Source organism: Procambarus clarkii, chromosome 56 (assembly GCF_040958095.1).
Source record: "Procambarus clarkii isolate CNS0578487 chromosome 56, FALCON_Pclarkii_2.0, whole genome shotgun sequence".
Classification (NCBI taxonomy): Eukaryota; Metazoa; Arthropoda; class Malacostraca; order Decapoda; family Cambaridae; genus Procambarus; species Procambarus clarkii.
The window spans coordinates 22,098,527-22,122,446 of NC_091205.1; the positions used below are offsets into that span (position 1 = coordinate 22,098,527).

At 46.1% G+C, this 23,920-nt stretch overlaps 1 protein-coding gene across 1 annotated transcript in view; it reads left to right on the plus strand.

Annotated features, from left to right (window-relative positions):
• Positions 1 to 23,920, plus strand: part of LOC123770724 (reelin) — a 66,572-nt gene that overhangs the window by 18,789 nt on the left and 23,863 nt on the right. The window contains exons 20-44 of the mRNA XM_045762848.2: positions 1,041 to 1,226; positions 1,397 to 1,586; positions 2,616 to 2,785; positions 3,477 to 3,617; positions 3,862 to 4,048; positions 4,811 to 5,031; positions 5,197 to 5,359; positions 6,486 to 6,650; positions 7,380 to 7,594; positions 8,017 to 8,177; positions 9,916 to 10,123; positions 11,193 to 11,351; positions 11,524 to 11,633; positions 14,358 to 14,543; positions 15,349 to 15,616; positions 15,774 to 15,926; positions 16,723 to 16,900; positions 17,074 to 17,310; positions 17,700 to 17,968; positions 18,616 to 18,718; positions 19,997 to 20,220; positions 20,458 to 20,681; positions 20,841 to 20,985; positions 22,004 to 22,194; positions 23,590 to 23,675. Of these exons, the coding sequence (XP_045618804.2) occupies positions 1,041 to 1,226; positions 1,397 to 1,586; positions 2,616 to 2,785; positions 3,477 to 3,617; positions 3,862 to 4,048; positions 4,811 to 5,031; positions 5,197 to 5,359; positions 6,486 to 6,650; positions 7,380 to 7,594; positions 8,017 to 8,177; positions 9,916 to 10,123; positions 11,193 to 11,351; positions 11,524 to 11,633; positions 14,358 to 14,543; positions 15,349 to 15,616; positions 15,774 to 15,926; positions 16,723 to 16,900; positions 17,074 to 17,310; positions 17,700 to 17,968; positions 18,616 to 18,718; positions 19,997 to 20,220; positions 20,458 to 20,681; positions 20,841 to 20,985; positions 22,004 to 22,194; positions 23,590 to 23,675 (4,540 nt within the window). The remainder of the gene's footprint in view (positions 1 to 1,040; positions 1,227 to 1,396; positions 1,587 to 2,615; positions 2,786 to 3,476; positions 3,618 to 3,861; positions 4,049 to 4,810; positions 5,032 to 5,196; positions 5,360 to 6,485; positions 6,651 to 7,379; positions 7,595 to 8,016; positions 8,178 to 9,915; positions 10,124 to 11,192; positions 11,352 to 11,523; positions 11,634 to 14,357; positions 14,544 to 15,348; positions 15,617 to 15,773; positions 15,927 to 16,722; positions 16,901 to 17,073; positions 17,311 to 17,699; positions 17,969 to 18,615; positions 18,719 to 19,996; positions 20,221 to 20,457; positions 20,682 to 20,840; positions 20,986 to 22,003; positions 22,195 to 23,589; positions 23,676 to 23,920) is intronic.

The following is a 23,920-nucleotide window of genomic DNA, read 5'->3' on the forward strand; positions in this document are numbered from 1 at the left end:
ACACACACTGGAGCAACCTTGGAACATGTACATGTACACACACTGGAGCAACCTTGGAACATGTACATGTACACACACACTGGAGCAACCTTGGAACATGTACACACACTGGAGCAACCTTGGAACATGTACATGTACACTGGAGCAACCTTGGAACATGTACATGTACACACACTGGAGCAACCTTGGAACATGTACATGTACACACACTGGAGCAACCTTGGAACATGTACATGTACACACACACTGGATCAACCTTGGAACATGAACATGTACACACACTGGAGCAACCTTGGAACATGTACATGTACACTGGAGCAACCTTGGAACATGTACATGTACACACACTGGAGCAACCTTGGAACATGTACATGTACACACACTGGAGCAACCTTGGAACATGTACATGTACACACACTGGAGCAACCTTGGAACATGTACATGTACACACACTGGAGCAACCTTGGAACATGTACATGTACACACACTGGAGCAACCTTGGAACATGTACATGTACACACACTGGATCAACCTTGGAACATGTACATGTACACACACTGGAGCAACCTTGGAACATGTACATGTACACACACTGGAGCAACCTTGGAACATGTACATGTACACACACTGGAGCAACCTTGGAACATGTACATGTACACACACACTGGAGCAACCTTGGAACATGTACATGTACACACACTGGATCAACCTTGGAACATGTACATGTACACACACTGGAGCAACCTTGGAACATATACACGCACACTGGAGCAACCTTGGAACATGTACATGTACACACACTGGAGCAACCTTGGAACATGTACATGTACACACACTGGAGCAACCTTGGAACATGTACATGTACACACACTGGAGCAACCTTGGAACATGTACATGTACACACACTGGAGCAACCTTGGAACATGTACACCAGAGGTGCTCTTACTATAGTTTCATAACCCGTGTTTAAACTTACGGTCCTTCTCTGTATACACATTTGCTGTTAAGTAAAAACGTGGTGTCAACACCGTCATTTGCAGCCACATATCGCTGGAGGTGCCTGGCGGGGCGCGGGGACCTGGCTGCAGGTTCCAGGTGTGGCAGGAGCGGCACTCTGGAGCAGGGCGGGACATCTGGGCCGTCGACGACCTCACCATCACCTCGCACATCTTCAACACCATCCAACTCGACTTTAGCGACGGAGCGGCCGCTAACAACTCTCTCAGGTAACTACTACTCAACCGGTTCTGGGTTTCTTTATTAAGATTCAATTTGTTTAAGCTTTTGTTATGATTTTAAGTTGTTGTAATCTGTTGCTGTTTATATTATACATATATAGAGTATATATAAATACATGTAGTGTTGTTAAGTGAAGAATAAACAAGTGTTGGTTTAGGTTCCACCTCGGGGAGGTGGGCGGGGACGCCTGCGGCCACGACTCCGCCCTCATCTTCGGGGACATCATTGCCAGCGGCGCCTCTCGCTTCATGGAGACCAAGTCCATCGGCGTCGGCCCTTCCTATATGATTCAGTTCGACCTGGTCATCGGCTGCGGCGACACACAGCCCCAGGAAACACCCAATAAGGTGCTGGTCGTCGCATCAGTCGCTACGAGTTTCCGTATGAACCGGCTTGCCTTGGATTAGATTTTCCCAGCAAAAATTGTATTGATATTTTGTGTTCAGTAGGAGGATGAACCTGAAAAATTTGCGTATCTGTCTAGGTTTATAAAGTTACACTTGTTATTACTGCATTGAGTAAGACTTGGATTAACAAAAAAATTAAGTTTTGCTTAAATAGGAAGGTTATCTTGAGGTTATCTTGAGATGATTTCGGGGCTTTAGTGTCCCCGCGGCCCGGTCTTCGACCAGGCCTCCACCCCCAGGAAGCAGCCCGTGACAGCTGACTAACTCCCAGCTCCCTATTTACTGCTAGGTAACAGGGGCATTCAGGGTGAAAGAAACTTTGCCCATTTGTTTCTGCCTCGTGCGGGAATCGAACCCGCGCCACAGAATTACGAGTCCTGCTCGCTATCCACCAGGCTACGAGGCCCCTACAAATAATAGAATTAGAATAATAGAATTGGAATAATAGAATTGGAATAATAGAATTTGCAAATATTTTTGTTCTCAAGAAACTTAGCATTCGTTAATTATCCTAATCTAAGACAACTGTCTTGTTGATCACCTGTCAATGTAAAGGGATCATCGATCACTTTAACACTCAAGATTTTGAAGAATGTGATGCATGTGTATAGTTCCAAATTTTACTTTGACAACGATTGTGGAATGTTTTATAACGACATAAAGTAATACCACTTACGGTAAACATATGATTTACGTGTCTCCGTGTATAGCGTTGCATTTGGTAGTGGAGACACATGGTTCATGTGGGGTTGCAGATGGTACTGGAGACAGATGGTTCACGTGGAGCATGAATCTGTATGTTGCTGTGTAGTAGATAGTCGGTTCAACTGTGATAGTGAAGATGATACTGGATACACATAGCTGAGGCAACATGGTGTGTGTATGTGTGTGGGGGGGGGGGAGGAGTGTGTGTTGTGCTTGAAGCCCAGCACACACGAACATCCACTGACCAGCTGGTGTGTGTTGCAGGTGGTGCTGGAGTACTCGGTTAACCACGGGATTACCTGGCAGCTGGTGGACCGGCCATGCACGCCCTCCACGCCTGGCTGTCACTCTCATTTCACCCGCGGCACCGTCTACCACGCCTCCGAGTTCCCCCACTGGAAGAGAGTCACCCTCAGACTCCCACAACACACATGGTAACCTCCCCTTCCTCTGCACCCCTCTCCCCCTTCCTTTTCACCCCTCTCCCTCTTCACCCCTCCCCCACAAATAATCTTATAATCCAGGTAACCTTCATTTATTAATTATATTTTTCTATATATTCACTAATTCTGAAAGTCCAAAGTTAGGGTTTAATAGGCAAGAAAAAATGGGATCACTAAGCTATTGTCATCGTGTTAGTTGAATCTTTGTCAGGAACTTTGCCAGAATTGTTGATGGTGTGGGTTAGAATGGATATTTTTTGTTTTGAAATATCAACTTATAATAAGAAGATTTTTGTTTTTAAATACTGGCTTTAGTGACCTCATGTCTACTCAAAGATATAAATTTTTTGACATATACAGTTTAACGAAGCTATTAACTGCATCTCTGTATTTGAATGTTCGTACATATATTTTACATCTTATTCACAAGTCATTTGCTTATGTGGTTTCCTATATAACATCTACAGAGTATATGTATGTGCTGTACTGAAGAGCATACATGCCTATATACATATGCCTATATACTAATCATGCCTATATACTAATCTGTACACCTGTTGATTGACGGTTGAGAGGCGGGACCAAAGAGCCAGAGCTCAACCCCCGCAAGCACAACTAGGTGAGTACAACTAGGTGAACTTGGTGAGTACATATATATATATATCTATATGTGCATACACAGGTCGCCATCGACGAGGCTGCGACTTCGCCAGGCAGAGGAGAGCGAGATGATGGAGTCGTGGGCGGTAGACAACCTGTACATCGGCAAGCAGTGTCCTGGGCTCTGCTCCGGCCATGGTCACTGTACACACGACGGCTGCAGGTTAGTCCTCCTGCAGATGTGTACACTACCCCCTGGATCTTGCTGCAGGTGTGTACATCAACCCTGGGTCCTGTATCATGCCTGTAAGCTGGCCCTTTGCTTTTCTAACTAATAATTTGTGTACAGTGTATGCAATAGACATTTGTGCTATAGATCTACATCTAAGTATATAGCACCATTTTATTATGATGTATAAATCTTTTTAAATTACCTTGTGGAAACCTAAGTTACCTTGTGCCATCAGGTGTGACGATAACTTCCACGGACACAAGTGTCTCCCTCTTGACAAGCTTCACCGGGAGATCGATGCCACCTTCGACACCGGTGACGACGTCGCCAAGTATGAGTTTCAAGTGACGGGTGGCGCCCAGGCCACGCAGGAGGAGGGCTGCGGTAATGTTGTCTCCGGGAAGAGCTTGTATTTCGGAGCCGTGAGTATATCGTCGCGAGTTATCGTGTAGCGGGAAGCTTTCTGGGGGTGAGCCGGGGAGGTGCTTTGTGTTGGTCACCCCTCACACTCCTTCTTCAACCCTCTCCATCACTCTCACTCCTTCCTCGACCCTCTCCATCCCTCACACTCCTTCCTCAATTCTCTCCATCCCTCACACTCCTTTCTCCAGCCTCTCTATCCCTCACACTCTCCTTCCTCAACCCTTCTCATCCTTTACAACACTTCCTCGAACGTCACCATCCTTCACACCATTTCTTCACCCCCCTAACCCTCGGCCTACCACTAACACTCCTCAGCTAGTGAGGGCACTGAAGGCACTGTTTAGTAGTTGTCTTGGCCAGCATAGCAACTCTTGCTATGTCTTCAGACATTTAAGATGAAACCCTTTCAAAAGGAGCTAACTTTGCTTCACTTGACATCCGTATACGTCTTTATCTGATGTGAACATTTAATCCCGAGATCTGAACACAAAAGCTTCAAGTCAACAACATGTCCTTGTGACCGTGTGACTATAAATTGAACTCGCCTTAAAAAAAGGAAACTAATTTCCGGGAATATTCATTGATGTAAAACTTTTTACTCACATGTTTAAAAGTGTTTGATAGGAAATGTACCAATAAACTATCAATGTTGAATGTACCAATGTTAAATATGTGAACACGTGAGAGGGTAAATGACAAACGTGATGGTATTTTATTATGAAGGTTCTGATATTCTTTGTGTGTGTGTGTGTGGCGCACAGCCAGGAGTGCGGGAGTGGGAGAGTGACGACATCAACGCCCAGGACCTGGAGATCATACAGTTCGTGCTGGTGATCGGAAGCGGCATAGGCAGCACCTGCCTCCCGGGAGACCAGGAGGAGACCCTCAACGCCGGTAGCGTCGTCCTCGAGTACTCCACTGACGGTGGAATCAGCTGGTCCCTTCTGCAGGAGCTCCTTCCCTCTCATTACAGGACCCCCGCGTAAGTTACAAACGGTGCTTTCTGTTTTCTTGGTGTAATGCCTGGTATGTCTCAGGAGATTATGGAGTTGCGCTCTGGTTGTCGATCTGGAATAGCCTCTCCAGGGCACAAAGCCAGGGCAGGATAATACAACTTATTGAGCGTACCACCTTGGATAATCTACAGGCTGTTTCGTGGGGAGTTGGCAGACGAGGTGGTGAAGAGCGAGTCCGGGGTGGTGCGGTTCAGGCTGTGGCAGCCCAACCACCAGGACAGGAACCAGTGGGCCTTCGACAACCTCAGGATCTCCCACGACACTCACACCAGCTCCATCCAGGCAGACTTTTCCGTCAGTGTCTTGCGGCTCACAACCAGAATTCATCAAGCATTTACGCATCCATTTAGGAAACCTGTTCATCTCTCCTGCATCATGGCGGCTTGGTTTACGTTTATTTAACAATGTATGAGCTTCGAAGCACTATAAGATTCTTACAACAATAATAACTTTGGAGTGTGACGAGTCGAAGCTCATAAACCATTTAATAACGTAAATAAAGCTGCCATAATTGTTGAAAGATGTACATGTTTCGTAAGGGAATGCCTAAATGCTTGTTGTATCCTGGCCTTGAACCCATTATGTGACTGTCACCTTTCTCTCTCACCCTAAGGATTGGCTTGGGTTTCTTAATGAACTAATTGAACTAATTACGTATTGCGTTTGTTTGCGTGTATCGTTAATGTTTGTTGTTAGGCTCTTGATTGTTTTTGAATGAAGTTAGTGGTAATAACTTTGTCATTACTCCTAATATTATTAATCTTAGTGTTCGTGACTTGCTCTAATTTGTCTTTACATCAACAGGCTTTTTGTTGTTTTCAAGCAATGTTCACGGTTTAGTTAGTTTGTATATGTCTTCAGTAGTTACGTCATTGTTCGTCATCTCCACTGTGTTCATTTGTTTCTCATTTGTGCTTGTGTTAAGCCTTGTGGCAGCGGTGGTGGTCTGTATCGTCCGTAATGCTCCCATTCTCCTACCCCCCCCCCCCCCCCCTCATACTTCTCAATTTGTGTCCTATCAATTTCCTGTTAATTTGGTATGGAATTTTCCGTCGTTATTCACTTGTTTCTTGTGTGTTTTCATTCTTCTTCTTTTAGTCTTGATTATTTCCTTCATCGTTTATCTTTTTTTGGCATTGTTTACACTTTCTACGGCTGTTTTGCTGATTTTCTTTCCATATATTTTATGTATTTGTCTTCATATATTTTGGCCGAATGTTGTTTTGTCACTATTAATATTTATTATACATTATGGCACAGCTCCAGGCCTTCAGCTTTTATTTCCTTTTGAGGGTTCCATGAACACCTTTATTGTTGAATATTACTTATACTTCACAAAGTGTTACAAGTGTGTGTAACACTTTTGAGATCACTGAGGTGCGTGACTTTTTTATTATTTTTTTTGCTGGGCTGCGTGTAGCCCAACTCCCTGGTGGCGTCTCCGTGGCTGAGGGTGACGGGGAACCATCACGCCAGCTACTGTGGCAGCGACGACGCTGCTCAGGTCATGGACGGTACCGAGCCCCTTCGTCAGGCAGTCACCAACCAGCTCACCTTGCTGCAGGAGGACGTTATCACTTTCCAGGTGTGTTAGTGTATGCTTGTGTGTGGAGACTCTTTATATTGGCGTGGAGACTGTGTACTAGATGTTGTGGAGACTCTTTATATTGGTGTGGAGACTGTGTACTAGATGTTGTGGAGACTCTTTATATTGGCGTGGAGACTGTGTACTAGATGTTGTGGAGGCTCTTTATATTGGCGTGGAGACTGTGTACTAGATGTTGTGGAGGCTCTTTATATTGGCGTGGAGACTGTGTACTAGATGTTGTGGAGGCTCTTTATATTGGTGTGGAGACTGTATACTAGATATTATGGAGGTTATATATTAGATATTGTGGCGACTATATACTAGATATTGTGCAGACTGTATACTAGATATTATGGAGCTTATATACTAGATATTGTTGAGACTGTATACTAGATATTGTGGAGACTGTATACTAGATATTGTGGAGACTGTATACTAGATATTGTGGAGACTGTATACTAGATATTGTGGAGACTGAATACTAGATATTGTGGCGAATGTATACTAGATATTGTGGAGACTGAATACTGGATATTGTGGCGAATGTATACTAGATATTTTGATGACTGTATATTTGTGTTGAGACTGTATACAAGACAGTGTGGAGACTGTATACTAGATATTGTAGAGACTGTTTAAGAGGGTAACTGCACAATAGTATGAAGATTATCTCCAGAGCTGCATGATACTGTAGTAACCATAGAGACCACCTCGTGACACCCGCAGATCAGCGTGGGATGCGGCAAGGCGGCGGCGGAGGGGCGGCCGGTGCTCCTGCAGTACTCCAAGGATGGTGGGGTGAACTGGGCGCTGGTGGTGGAGGGATGCCCTGCTGCAGCTCTCCACTGTCATGGCCCGAAGGAACCCAGCGTCTACCACCCGGGCCACCACGGACCCTGGACCCGCGTCCTTATTCCTGTCGACCACAGGCTGGCTCAAGGGTGAGGCCCAAGTGAAACTCGTTCAATATTGTATTAGAACTACATGATCATGGTTTTGTCATTTGTTATTGATAGTTGTGTGGGGTTCATCTGCCCTACCTCCCCGATTGAATCGTTGCCACTGTGCAAGAAAGGTTGGACTCGCAGCCTTTCCTTGCAGTCTCCCTCATTCACATCAACTGGACTGGTCAGTACAGCGACGACCTCGCTTCTTGAGGTCGGCGTTCGATCCCCCGACGATCCAGGTGGTTGGGGACCGTTCCTTCATCCGTTCTATCCATGATCCATATTCTTATATCCCTTCCAAGTGCTACATAGTCGTATTGTCATATCTATCTCTTTCTTCATAATTACTTAACCGTTATTCCATTATTACCACCTACAATGATACAATGAAAAGATAACATAGGTGTTTGTGACAGGTCAGTGCAGCTGCGGTGGGTGCAGGAGAACCCCAGTGAGACTCCTGCAGGAGAGTTTGCCTTACGTGGCCTCTACATTGGACCACCGTGCCCCTACGCCTGCCACGGTCATGGCCTCTGTACTGGCTCTGGTATCTGCAGGTGTGATGAAGGTTACAACGGTATGTATTGGTTATTGAAGTTAAAATGCTCAGGTGTACACGACATTATATGTTCTCTACGTTAACGACATTCGTGACCCAGTCGTTAACTGCAGCTCATTATATGCTACACTGACTATATCACTCCACTGACAACTTATCACGAAAAACTAGATTAAAGTGACATCCTGGGAATACAACTGATGATTTCAGACAAACCCAAGAAAATCCAAAATCACTTGTTTCTTTTACAACAAACGTATAAACAGTCCTAACTCTTGACGAAAACCTAGGCATACACTTGACTCCAAAGTCAACTCCTCTCTTCAGTCTGGCGTTCTCTTCCACATTCACCCACTGGATAATCTTGACTATATGTAAGTCCTAGTCTAGAGTGAGCAGTGATCGTGTTCAGTGGCCGGATGGGACAGTTAGCCGTTCGATCAGTCATTATTTGGCAGTAGTCGGTCAGTAGCAGAGGACCTGACAGGAGCGTCACACACTGGTGGAGTATGGCCCCGGCGTTGTGTTGGAGATCACCTTGTAGATGGAACTCCAGCGACTACGACCGTCGCAGAGAAAATCTCCAACCAGGACTAGGGACGTCATTGGTGTTGGAGATCACAGCGACATTTATGAAGCCACCGGGGCGATGGAAGTGCCCCCCTGTGGCACTTCCATCGATCGTCTTCCATCGATCGTCCATACGTGATCGTCAACTTTTTTGGGAACCACAGATGGGAAGGCCGCCAAACAGCCTGATCAGTGGTTAAGGTTAACTGAGCGAGTTTAGTGGTCTATGCAATGTAGGAGCACATTAAGAAACACCCATATTTGAAGCGAACTATACATTGGGACAATCGTGGAACAGTTAAGTGATTATTTTAGAGTGTATGGAAAGTGTGGCGACTATTCGAGGATTACAAGTAGTGATGATCAACTATGAGGTAGTGTAGGGATTGTTCATTAGTGATTAAGTAAAAAGAATAATTAATTAGTAGAGATTACTTTTAACTGTTATTAATGAGAACAGTATTAGTGGCGAGGTACAGTGAATACAACTACGGTAACGAGAACATAATGTACAAGTATTCGGACCAACAAACTCTTAGGACAATACAAGCCTGATTTCAGTATCTGCTGCCACTAAGGGCGGGAGCAAGCTGAGTGGACCTGAGTACAAGTTGTGAGGAGATCAATATTCATCAAGAGTTGTATGATTTCTGGGGATGAGTCCTTCTGTCTGTTGAGTGTGTGGGGACACCTGTAGGCTGGGAGTCCAGCAAGAGACGCCATACTGATAACCTGGAAAAAGTGAACTGGCGAGACAATACTTATGGAGGATTGAGTGGGCTGGATTGGAGTGTTGTGTTGCTATTTACCGAGAAAGCATCATCAACTACTTTGCTTAATAGAACAGTTGTTGGGTCAGAGAGGCAGACTGGGACACACTCCACTCCAAGGAAGAGTTTTTATTGGGAGGAAGATTAGGGGGGATACAGTAACACGAATATATTTTATTCAGTGTATTAAGGCTTCAACTAGTTGTAGGACGATGATCATAAACCTAATCTATACACACTGCAGAGAGAAGAGACAAGTGACGCAGGAAAGATATCAGGAGACACGGATCAAAGTGATATCACTATAATTTATCTTTCGAGTTTTTTTAAATTCTAAACTATCTGGAACACAAGAAATTTAACATGTATTTGATAATTAGCATAAATATAAGTAACGTTACACTGATATTTTCCAGGAACATACTGTGGGAGGTTTCCGTTGAAGAACCCAGAATGGATGCACGATAGCTTCGATACCGGGGAGGTGTCGGGGATGTGGGAGCGGGTGGAGGGTGGCGCCGTGTCCCTAGGCTGCGGTCCTCACCACTCTGGCAACGCCCTCCTCTTCTCCGCCGCGGGGCCCCGCTTCGCCACCACCACCCCCATCGACACACGATACATGAAGTAAATACTGCCGCTTGTGAAGTCAATATTGTTGACCAAACCACACACTGGAAAGTGAAGCGACGACGACATGTCAGTTCGTCCTGGACTATTCTCAAGTCGACTGTGAATGCTCCAGGACGGACCGAAACGTCGTCGTCGCTTCACTTTCTAGTGTGTGGTTTGGTCAACATATTTCAGCCACGTTATTGTGACTCCTCGTCTGCAAAGTCAATATTATCCGCTTACCAAAAAGTGAGATGTAGCTCTGTGTGCCTAACACGTGCAAGCCTTGTTCTATCTGGTGCTTTATTTTATTAACATTGCTGACACTCCAGCTCTTTGTCAGACGTAATTTTGAGGTTGTGGATGGAGGTGGCTTCATCAACTTCTTGTTTTAGTGCATTCTACATGTTGACCAGCCGTAGTGACTTGGTTTTCTGTCCGCCAGGTACTGCACTTCCTTACTCAGTTTAGTGCCTTTTCAGTTAACCAAAGCTTGTGATTCCATCTTGTACACCAGACTGTCTTGGAAGAATCCTGGAAGATGCAGTCTTCTCTTCCTTCTGTTTTCTGTCATATTTTGGTGACCTTGTCATAGAACTCCTTTTTTCGAATTTGTCAGGTATGATTTTCCTCCTATAAACCCATGTTCCCCTTCTGTTTATATAAACAGATAAACAAAAACGGATAAACTTCCGTTTATATAAACGGATAAATAAAAGTTTATCCTCTCCTCGCTCTATTATACTCATCCTTATTACCTTCATCAGAATTATGCAGTGAATGCATGCCAATGAATATTGTTATAATGCGTTGCCTCCTGTCTGTCCCACATTTGAAATGTAATTCTAAAGGTTTGGTTAGCGAGTGACAAAGTACTCGTGCGTATTCCGGTGCCACCTCTGTTGTTATCACGTCTGGTCCTACTGCTGCTGTCTGCCTGGTAGCTTCGTTGCCTAAACATCATCCTCACTTACACTATTTTAGATCTTTATATATATTTTTTAGTGATCTGTGTTGCAGGTACCTGGTGTTCACCATGGCCGGTATTTCAGGTACCTGGTGTTCATCATGATTCGTGTTTCAGGTACCTGGTGTTCAACCTGCAGATAGGCTCCCTAGAGGGCAGGGGCCGGTGCCAGCTGGGTCATGTACCCCGCGATAACGTCGTCCTCGAGTACTCGACGGACAATGGCCAGACCTGGAGCCTCCTGCAGCAGTTTGAGCCTACTCAGACCACCAGCAGGTAGGCTCAACACCTTCCTATGCACGTGCCCGTCCACCATACAACTATAAAACAAAGTTGGAGGGACACTGTGCTTATTACAGTGAAGTTCTGTCATAGAGAGATAATGTATATGTAAAGTAACGTCATCTACAGACACTCTTGGCCTGATCTGTGTGTGTATCGTGTACAGGAGGGAGGCGTTCTTCATCCCGCTGCCACAGGCTGCCCGCGCCCGCCAGACACGCTTCCGCTGGTGGCAGGGCTACAACGACATGATGCTCGGTGATGACCCCACCCAGGGTGAGTGTGTGGGTCTTGTCCTGCCCCAGGGGTGAGTGTGTGGGTCTTGTCCTGCCCCAGGGGTGCGTGTGTGGGTCTTGTCCTGCCCGAGGAGTGAGTGTGGGTCTTGTCCTGCCCCAGGGGTGAGTGTGTGGGTCTTGTCCAGCCCCAGGGGTGAGTGTGTGGGTCTTGTCCTGCCCGAGGAGTGAGTGTGGGTCTTGTCCTGCCCCAGGGGTGAGTGTGTGGGTCTTGTCCTGCCCCAGGGGTGAGTGTGTGGGTCTTGTCCTGCCCCAGGGGTGAGTGTGTGGGTCTTGTCCTGCCCGAGGAGTGAGTGTGGGTCTTGTCCTGCCCCAGGGGTGAGTGTGTGGGTCTTGTCCTGCCCCAGGGGTGAGTGTGGGTCTTGTCCTGCCCCCAGAGTGAGTGTGGGTCTCGTCCTGCCCCCAGAGTGAGTGTGGGTCTTGTCCTGCCCCAGGGGTGAGTGTGTGGGTCTTGTTCTGCCCCAGGAGTGAGTGTGGGTCTTGTCCTGCCCGAGGGGTGAGTGTGTGGGTCTTGTCCTGCCCCAGGAGTGAGTGTGGGTCTTGTCCTGCCCCCAGAGTGAGTGTGGGTCTTGTCCTGCCCCAGGAGTGAGTGTGGGTCTTGTCCTGCCCCCAGAGTGAGTGTGGGTCTTGTCCTGCCCCAGGAGTGAGTGTGGGTCTTGTCCTGCCCCCAGAGTGAGTGTGGGTCTTGTCCTGCCCCCAGAGTGAGTGTGGGTCTTGTCCTGCGCCAGGGGTGAGTGTGTGGGTCTTGTCCTGCCCCCAGAGTGAGTGTGGGTCTTGTCCTGCCCCCAGAGTGAGTGTGGGTCTTGTCCTGCCCCCAGAGTGAGTGTGGGTCTTGTCCTGCGCCAGGGGTGAGTGTGTGGGTCTTGTCCTGCCCCAGGAGTGAGTGTGGGTCTTGTCCTGCCCCCAGAGTGAGTGTGGGTCTTGTCCTGCCCTAGGAGTGAGTGTGGGTCTTGTCCTGCCCCCAGAGTGAGTGTGGGTCTTGTCCTGCCCCAGGAGTGAGTGTGGGTCTTGTCCTGCCCCCAGAGTGAGTGTGGGTCTTGTCCTGGCCCCAGGAGTGAGTGTGGGTCTTGTCCTGCCCCCAGAGTGAGTGTGGGTCTTGTCCTGTTCCAGGGGGGTGAGTATTTATAAATTCCTACCCCCATAGTAAGATAAGAACCGCAGAAGGCCTATTGGCCCATATATGAGGCAGATATATATATATATATATATCCACCAAAACCTATCCAAGTACATGTCTAACCTACGCGTGAAACAATCCAGTTACCCTACGTCTATTTTGTTACCCGGTAATTTGTTCCATAAATCTTCGACCCTGTTTTCAACCCAGCACTTACCCAGGTGTTTCCTGAATCTAAGCGTATCTAACACAATATATATATACCTCTTTGGTGTACACTTTGATCCCTTATGTATATTTCAATTGTATCACTCACACACACACACACACAGACCGTCAGTAGTTTCAAAGCGTTATATGACAAAGAGTGCTGGGAAGACGGGACACCACGAGCGTAGCTCTCATCCTGTAACTACACTTAGGTAATTACACACACACACACACACACACACACACACACACACACACACACACACACACACACACACACACACACACACACACACACACACACAGCCCTTCACCTTACTCTTCTTCTTTCCAGAGAGGAATCCAATCTTTCGTCCATGTTGAAAGCCTACCTACGTCGTCTTGGAGCGATTTTGTGTTTTCTGCGCTTATATTTGTGCTCTTTGTCAATTTTGCCATATAATCGTGTGTCTAATGCGATTATATATATGATAATATATATTCAGTCTCCGTGGTGTAGTGGTAAGACACTCTCCTGGCGTTCCGCGAGCGATTTGTCCTGGGTTCGTATCCTGGCCAGGGAAGATTTACTGGGCGCAAATCCTTAACTGTAGCCTCTGTTTAACGCAACAGAAAAATGTGTACTTGGCTGTAACAACGATTCTTCGCGGCGGGGATCGTATTCCAGGGACCTGCCCGAAACGCTACGCGTACTAGTGGCTGTACAAGAATGTAACAACTCTTGTATATATCTCAAAAAAATAATAAATAAACAACAGAGGTCCCGGGACAGCCCCGGGGGGGCGGTACTCCGCTTTCAACAGTTTCTCACTCGGACCTAACTCTATTTACGCAAGTTCTCTGCTTTCTTTGAAATAACAATGCTTTAATTCAACTGAGGATAGGTTAATCTTCTCCCCCGAATATCATTTACCCTTCTATTATTTTAATGATTCTACCGTGAGGCACAGTATCAAAGATTTTGCTAAAGTTCAGATATAGAATGTCACAATCCTTTCCAGTATTGACTGAATTTTAAGCAAAAAGAATGAGAGTAAAATTGTTAAATACGAACGATTCTTATTAAAACTTTAGTTGTGAATTCCTTATTAAACAATGTTTTGAAAAATGTAAACGATTGACTTTTGTAATTAACGATTCAAGCAGTTTTAAGCTAGTTGGAGGAAAGTTTGACGAAAGTAATTAAATCTTTCGTTTATTTATATACATTTTTCCAAGGGATCTGAGGTTAGTGTGAATATGATCATGACTCTGTATGTACATATATATATATATATATATATATATATATATATATATATATATATATATATATATATATATATATATATATATATATATATATATATATATATATATAGTGTAATATGTATTGGGCAGAGGAGCGGGCAGAATGGCACCTGGACAACGTGATGGCACTGGCCAACGAGACGCTGCCCCGATCCCTCTACGATGCCTTCGACGGCAACAGGTCGGAGGCCAGCCCGTGGTTCCTGATGGCTGGAGCCTCCGTCGCCCCAGCCTGCGGCAGGGACACCAATGTCCTCCATTTCTCCGGCCAGCAAGGTAACACCTCACTTTTCCTGGTGAGTTTTCTCGTTTAATTTTAACGCTGAGCTCTGTTCCTGATTCAATAACACTATTGTATGTAATTTTTTTCCTCTGGGTAGTAAGTGTCACTGTATTTTCTAATTGTTTATGCCTCCGAAGTATAAAGAAATGCCTATTATTCCCGTCAATCGTTGCTTTGACATTTGTCTTAAGCAGCTTAGGGAGGATGTCTTGAAACTTGCCTAAAGGCTGCCGACTCCTTACCTTGAGCCGTGAGAATGTGTTGATTAAGAGTCGACAGCCTTCCTCCAGTAAAATGTGTTTTTAGAAATGGGTGTATCACCTAACCCTTTGTCTGCTTGACTGGGAACGATTGAGGCTTAACAATTGTGGAACTGGGTGTCTGAGAGACTATACGTGCATCAAACCACATATATTCTAATTTCTAAAAAATGACCTAGGGTTGTCTTGAAGCATGTTGTGTGTCGTGAAGTAATGGTACCAAAGTTGGTTATTGTGTAGCGTGACTAAGATAGGGCAGTTCGGGACTTTTTATAGCAAAAAAGTGATATCAGATTAAATTATATCACTCTCCTGTTTCTAAGTTACTGTGCTGTTGACTTGCATATAATTTGTCTTTCCTGGCATGTAGTCGTAACGGTGTAGTATGGCAGGATCTGACGAGGATGCAAGGATGTTCTACTGGAAAATACCGTTGCCTTCTTGAAATTCGGCAGCACCCAACAGACTTTATAGTCTACTATATCACCAAAGTGCACAAAATAATCCCACCATTGACGCCTAAATATTTCCTTATCAGCCCCCAAGTACGCGGAAACGTGGGACATTCGGGCATCAGAGGCCACAGTTATCCAGTTCGACATCGAGGTGGGTTGCAGCGGGCCACCTTCGCCAATCAGCGTGCACCTGCAGTACTCGACAGACCACGGCAAAAACTGGAGGCTGGTGCGAGAGCTGTGTGCCCCGCCCCACGTCGAGTGCGACACCTTCCACCTGCCCACCAGCTACAGCGCCGCCGTCACCCCTGGCTGGACCCGCGTCACCACCACCCTCCCCAAGACCACTGTGTAAGCAACCACTTTTCCCTCATCCTGTTACGATTCTTATTTTACTTATCCGAGGCCAATGGTAGAAAATAGTATGTGTCTTTCGCAGGGGTTTTGCAAAAGTGGTTTTACATGTCTTTTTGTTTTAAGAGTTTAGCGTGTTTTGAATATATTTCAGAGGCGAGCGGACGCGAGTTCGGGTGGTGGAAGAAGGTGATGGTGGAGGCAAGGGGTCGCGGGGCGGGTCCTGGGCCATCGACAACATCTACTTGGGTGAGACCTGCCCCTGGATGTGCTCCGGCCACGGCTACTGCGACCACCACTCCTGCAGGTCAGGGCCTCTCAATACCACTTATTCGAAATTATACTAGATTTCGGCTTTACTCAAGATGCAGAGTTTATACCAGGACATGTATCCTCACCCTTAAATGTTGACTGTTGGCTGGTAACTGTATCTGACTCTGCACTTTCTTTGAATAGTTACTTGGTTATTGTGTATATTTTGGTTTACTAGTATACATATGTTTACAAGTAAACGAAGGAGTGAAAAAGTTAATAAAATGACAGTCGGTAATCAATTATTGTCCCGTAAAAAAGCACTCCTCTCCCACTGTAGGTGACCCACAACACTCGCATACACTGTAGAGGACCCTCTTGTAGGTCTCGTCTCCTTCCCACTTGACCAGCTTGGTACAGGAGGCCAAGCTGGTCTCCTGTACATCTGTCTGCATTTATCTCCATCTCTGTAGACTTTATTTATTTTAATCTGGTGTCTTCTTAATGCTTGTAATGATGTGTAAGGCGTGAGCGTGTGTAACTGTGTTATTGCATCAATAAACTTGTGAACAAGTGTGCCACTGAGTGTATGTATCATTGGACCAGCCTTCCACCTCTCCTGTACCAGGCTGGTCCATCTCCTCTGTGCCAGACTGGTCCACCTCCCTTGTGCCAGGCAGGTCCACCCCCCCCCCCCCCTGTTCCAGACTGGTCCACCTCCCCTGTACCAGGCTGGTCCACCTCCCCCGTACCAGGCTGGTCCACCTCCCCCGTACCAGGCTGGTCCACCTCCCCTGTACCAGGCTGGCCCACTTCCCATGTGTCAAGCCGGCCCGTCTCCCTTATATCAGGTGCGACGACGGGTACTTCGGGCCGTACTGCGTGCCGGCGGAGGTGCTGCCGTGCGAGCTGCTAGACACCTTCCGTCAGCCCGACCTCCAGTCTTCCCTTTGGCTCCAGGCACACGGCTCAGAGGTCTCCCAGAGGTGTGGGGTCCTTGTCTCCGACTCCGCTCTAGTCTTTTTTAAGGTAAGCCGGAATTATGTGAAGAATGGCCTTGTGAATGAACTGAATCAAATATTCGGGGTAAAGACTTGGCTTTGTTAGTAATGTAGCTTTGCAGGACATTAATCTCTCGCATTTGAACTGTTCAAACAATGGATTGTATGGTGTATTACATTATCCTGTTGTCCCCCCATCAGGAAGGTCTTCGTATGGCCACCACTATCGACCTAGACATGACTGCCGGAGAGTTCCTTCAGTTCACACTTCGACTGGGGTGCGACAGCGTGTCAGGGAGTCGATCTAAGAGGAGTGCCACTATCCTGGAGGAAGTCAATGGTGTGGAGAGCTCCGTAGTGGTCGGGGAAGCCTCCAGGGCCCATGGCATCCTCGTCCAGTACTCTACTAATGGAGGCATCACGTGGAGTCTCCTTAAGGTAAGAATGAAAGAGAAGCCAGGGTAGAAGGATGAATGGAGGGAAGTGTAGCAGGTAGAGCAAGAAGAAATAAGAGGAAGGGTGGGTGGGAAGAGGAATTCAGAGGGTTCAAGGAGTAAGACAGAGATGGGTATAACAACACGAAGGTTACTAAGGAAAAGAGATTCGAAAGGATAGATATATTGTACTGTAATAACAGTAGGTAAGCTGGTGAAAAGATGGACAAAAACGTTATTTATAAACTATATTAATGAATTTAAAAAACACGGGAATATTCTACCGAGTTTGTGTACTGCGCGACAGAATAAATATACAATGCCTGATGAAGGGAAGAGGTGGGGAAAGGGAGGCGAGGCAGAGACAATATACATCTTCCTCAACCCAAACAGGAGATACACTTCAAGATGCAGCTGGAGCCAATGTTCGTGTCCATCTCCCTGGTGGACTTCCCCATGTCACGAAGCAACGCGACCAGGTTCCGCGTGTGGCAGCCTCGCCACGGCGGCACCATGACTGACACCTGGGCCATAGACAACGTCTTCATCGGCGGGATGCCCATCTCTCCCAACGTCCTCTATGATGACTTCAACAGTCTCTCCCCCATGGCCGACGCATGGATTGACTGGCCCGCCGGGGAGGTTGGCGACGTGTGTGATGAGTGAGCTGCTCTCTCTTGCTGTTTTATCATTCTTCAGCCTCCATATCTGAAACTGTCTAGAGGGTGAAACATGAAGTTTACGGAGTTTAGTTAGTCTTCTGTGTTATTGTTCAAATCAATTTATTGTGCGCAACTCGTGAAATAAAATAGTGGACAGGGAAGATAATGTTACTTGCTGGAAAGTTTGTTGTTGTTCAGTTGTTTAAATTGTTCTCGGCTCGTCTTTATCTCACTCACCAGGAACTGTCTTGACTTCTCTCTTTCTCTCTGTCTCTCTCTCTCTCTCTCTGTCTCTCTCTCTCTGTCTCTCTCTCTGTCTCTCTCTCTCTCTCTCTCTCTCTCTCTCTCTCTCCTCTCTCTCTCTCTCTCTCTCTCTCTCTCTCTCTCTCTCTCTCTCTCTCTCTCTCTCTCTCTCTCTCTCTCACACACACCCAACGATGTGAAGTAGGTGTCATATTCCATAACAGAGCTGCCACCAGTATAGCTCACCCTTCAGAATAGATGCTGCAGACTTCATGTGGAGGCCGCCTCCGTTCCTTCCCATATTTAATTGTGTACATGAAACATATAGCTGCCTCTCACCTGCAAAGCGTGCTTGTATGTGTGTATTATTTCTTTGATATACATGACTGTACTATGTTGGACAGGTATGACTCGTATACAGGGCTGGTATTCAAGAGCCAAGAAGGGGAGCACGCCTTGTACACCCGAGACCTGCAGGTGGACGACCACTCCGTCATACAGTTTGATGTAAGTTGCGTCCACTGCGTCCTCCACTGGTTAAGTTGCGTCCACTGCGTCCTCCACTGGTTAAGTTGCGTCCACTGCGTCTTCCATAAGAGCTATCACCATACGGGGCCCTATGGTGACGGCTCTTATTTTAACTCACAGTGATATTCCATATGAATATTACTTTTACTTTGATAGTGATTTATTTGTTTTGTTTCATTATGAAATGTTTTTTATTTTTTATTTGAATATTCCTTCACTTAAAATTAATTATAATACTCGTCGCATATTGATGAGAATAGCAATACATACTTTGTCTGCTACAAGGCAATTTAATATTAGTAAAGTGAAGGCATAGGTGGAAACACAGATGACATTATAACGGGTAATACTGTTGAGGCCACGCACCGCCTGGTGAGTCAAGCTCAGGGTGGGAGTACATGACAGAAACAGAAAGTACATGTCATGTCTCCCTGTCATGACATGTACTGGGAGCTCCAGTTCATGTCATGATATTCACTGGGAGCTCCAGTTTATGTCATGACATGTACTGGGAGGTCCAGTTCATGTCATGACATGTACTGGGAGGTCCAGTTCATGTCATGACATGTACTGGGAGCTATAGTTCATGTCATGACATGTACTGGGAGGTCCAGTTCATGTCATGACATGTACTGGGAGCTATAGTTCATGTCATGACATGTACTGGGAGGTCCAGTTCATGTCATGATAGGTCGATGGGTGACCCTTTTTTAACCGTATTGTTGCCTGGGATGGCCACACGTGCGGAGATCCAGCACAATTTGACCACTTTGTGTCTGGATGACAAAGCCACTTGTGCGCCTCATCCCAGGCTCAAGTTCAGCTAGCGTATCCCTCTAGTAACTTTACTTCAGAGCTGAATTAAGATTTTATGCCTACCACTAGACAAGTTTCTTGGCTCCCATTTGAGTTTTAATCGTGGCTATTTAAAGAACAGTTGTAAATTATAGATGGACACCTCAAGTAATTAAAAAAAATAATCTACAACATTCTTAATACTGTATATTCGCATTGCTGAAATTTATTTAATCAATAAATGTAAAATGGTTAGGACTCCTTCCGCGTGTGGCTCCTGTATAGTTGTTCTACGCCACTATACACCAGGGACACGCTATTATACACCAGGGACACGCCACTATACACAAGGGGACGCGCCACTATACACCAGGGACACGCTAATCTTCTCCTAGTGTTGTTAGACGTTTGCTTTATCTGGTTATTATGAATAATTTATGATTTCTAACATTTGGTACATAGCTGAGAGCGGGTTGCGGAGAGGTGACGGGCCGGGAGCACAACCTGACCCTCCAGTACAGTACGGACTACGGGGTCACCTGGCGGACCGTCAGGCCCCTGCCAGCCCTCCGCTCCTCCAGCCCCGACTGTCTCCACGAGCTGCGCACGCCCACCGTCTTCTACCCCAACAGCGACCGAAAATGGGCCAGAGTCATCATTCCTCTCACCGGTCTCCAGATTTGTGGGTAGGTTCATTCGCAATATTCAGAAATATGTACAATCAATATTTAGCTGTATTGTCATATGCAAAGATAAATTTATGGTGGGTTTTCACCGTACATGAATGATATATGTCTCGTGAAAATCTTAAATAAAGAAGTATTACCCAAAGCCCTTCAAATGGAGAGGATAGAGGCTGTAGGTTGATGTTGTTAGTAAATCGTGCTTGACTGTGATGCCTGATGGTGTATATGTGGTGTCAGACGAGCCAGGTTCCGGTGGTGGCAGGGGTATTACCTGGCCCGGGAATCTGCGGCACCTTGGGGCCTCGATAACGTGTACATCGGGCCCTCCTGCATCCACCACTGTGCCGGCCACGGCTACTGCATCAACGGCGACCAGTGTGTCTGCGACGACAACTTTGATGGCAATGAGACCTGCATCCTCATGAACGAAACCCCACAGACGCTCAATGAAGACTTCGAGAGTTAGTACCCATTCTCATTCTGTCCGGCCTATCATACAAGTTTTAAAGCTGTCGCCAACAGCACTTCAAATAACGAGAAAGAATAATAAGTTGTTATACTTATATACTTTATGACTCTAATCATGTTGTGCTTATTTTCCTGACATTATCGTGGAACAGAGGGAACCCTGAACACGCAGTTTGACAAGTGGTCCGGGGCGGAGGTGTCGAGGTTCTGCGGGGTGGTGACGGGCGAGGCGCTGGTGTTCTCTCAGCAAGGGGAGAGGATGCTCGTTACTCAGGACCTCGACCTCACCCACGGCAGGTACAGTTGTTCACCATTCAACAATAGCTAACATGTATTTTATTACACAGAGAAATCACATTGACGTGATATATCAAAGAACAAATCCACAGATTTATTCTAGAGTGCGTCTGGGAACACTCAACGCTGAGCTTCGAACCCTCATAAGGCATCTGTGGATTTGTTCTATGCCTTTTATTATTATTATTATTATTATTATTATTATTATTATTATTATTATTATTATTATTATTATTATTATTATTATTATGATTATTATACGTTTTGTTTATTTTTAATTTAAATGATTAATTAGTGATGGTTTTGGTTACAAGTATCTCCAATGCTCGGTCTGATGAAATCACCACAGTATGACTGATCACGGAATTCTTGTTTACATTTATAAAGTTCCTAATAAGGGAAAAGTTGGTAGTTCCACTTATATGTGTAGGGAGGTCACTGAGAGACCTTGGGGGCTTTTTTTATTTGAACGCGTTTATATTAAACTTATTATTTTTTTACTTTCTCTCGCGCCTCACACTTAGGAATTACGTTTATGGGCAGACTTAGAACCAGTAAATTGCAAGTTTAGGTTAGAACGCAGCGTTTTAGATGCTCCCAATAGTTTAGTTGTTTAAGTGGATGTGGACTGATGTTTTAAATGTTGTATTGTAATGTTTTGGAAGTGTACAAAACATTACAGAATCAGATTCTGTACAAAACAGAATCAGCAGATTCTGAATTCATACGAAGTCTAGTGATGTATACCCCCGAAGGATAGATACACTGATGTGATCTGTGTATTTGTTTATATATAAAGTGACTAGAAAGAGTATTGAGAAGTGACGCATCTTGGTAAACATCGTTCACTGAAGTATGTTCAGTGTGTGGGGGTTTGAAATAGCACTTCAGCCGCGTTATTGTGACTCGTCGCTTGCATAGTTCATTGAAGAGTTAAAACTTATAAACTATCGTAGGGCAAAATTTAAATGTTAATTTGACACAAATTGCATTCTATAACGCGTGTAATGTGTGGCAGCGTGGTGCAATTCTACATCCGGTTTGGTTGCACGGTGGAGGAGGCAGCCCTGGGAGACGGACCTGTGCTCCTGCAGTACTCTCGCGACGGTGGCATCTCCTGGGCCCTCCTGGCCGAGCTGAGTCCTGACTCTGGTGCTGCTGCTGCGGGTACCAGGCCCCACACCCAGCACCTCACACTGCCCATCCCAGGTACACCCATCATGTATGCTGACCCCAGGTACACCCATCATGTATGCTGACCCTAGGTACACCCATCATGTATGCTGACCCCAGGTACACCCATCATGTATGCTGACCCCAGGTACACCCATCATGTATGCTGACCCCAGGTACACCCATCATGTATGCTGACCCCAGGTACACCCATCATGTATGCTGACCCCAGGTACACCCATCATGTATGCTGACCCCAGGTACACCCATCATGTATGCTGATCCCAGGTACACCCATCATGTATGCTGACCCCAGGTACACCCATCATGTATGCTGACCCCAGGTACACCCATCATGTATGCTGACCCCAGGTACACCCATCATGTATGCTGACCCCAGGTACACCCATCATGTATGCTGACCCTAGGTACACCCATCATGTATGCTGACCCTAGGTACACCCATCATGTATGCTGACCCCAGGTACACCCATCATGTATGCTGACCCCAGGTACACCCATCATGTATGCTGACCCCAGGTACACCCATCATGTATGCTGACCCCAGGTACACCCATCATGTATGCTGACCCTAGGTACACCCATCATGTATGCTGACCCCAGGCACACCCATCATGTATGCTGACCCCAGGTACACCCATCATGTATGCTGACCCCAGGCACACCCATCATGTATGCTGACCCTAGGTACACCCATCATGTATGCTGACCCCAGGTACACCCATCATGTATGCTGACCCCAGGCACACCCATCATGTATGCTGACCCTAGGTACACCCATCATGTATGCTGACCCCAGGTACACCCATCATGTATGCTGACCCCAGGTACACCCATCATGTATGCTGACCCCAGGTACACCCATCATGTATGCTGACCCCAGGTACACCCATCATGTATGCTGACCCCAGGTACACCCATCATGTATGCTGACCCCAGGTACACCCATCATGTATGCTGACCCCAGGTACACCCATCATGTATGCTGACCCTAGGTACACCCATCATGTATGCTGACCCCAGGTACACCCATCATGTATGCTGACCCCAGGTACACCCATCATGTATGCTGACCCCAGGTACACCCATCATGTATGCTGACCCCAGGTACACCCATCATGTATGCTGACCCTAGGTACACCCATCATGTATGCTGACCCCAGGTACACCCATCATGTATGCTGACCCCAGGTACACCCATCATGTATGCTGACCCCAGGTACACCCATCATGAATGCTGACCCCAGGTACCTACTGGATAATACACCATTTGTTTATTCTTAAGAAAGTGTTTTCCAAAACCTTGTACAGTTATATTTTGCGGTACTTCAAAACTAAACACAAAAAGAGTCTAAATATTTCATACTACGAGTCACAATTGCAACAAATGGAAACTGTGCTTGATTACAGGCACAGCCAAGTCGAACACGACGCGTCTCCGCTGGTGGCAGCCTTCACAGGATGGCACCTTCACCTCACAGTGGGCAGTCGACCAGGTAGGCTAAGTGTAAACTGTGACAGATTAATCGTTGGCCTCGTTAAACCTTGACAGACTTTCTAACCCTGACAGTGGGAAACAATTAGAAGAGTGGAAAATATGCCGTTAAAATATATTCAGATTTTTTTATTTTTTACTTCAAATATGTATTTATCATTCGTATACAAATTGCTACATCAGCACTCCCATCACAGTTAGGCGAGCACACACACACATATCAATAACGTTGCAGGCGATGAGTCA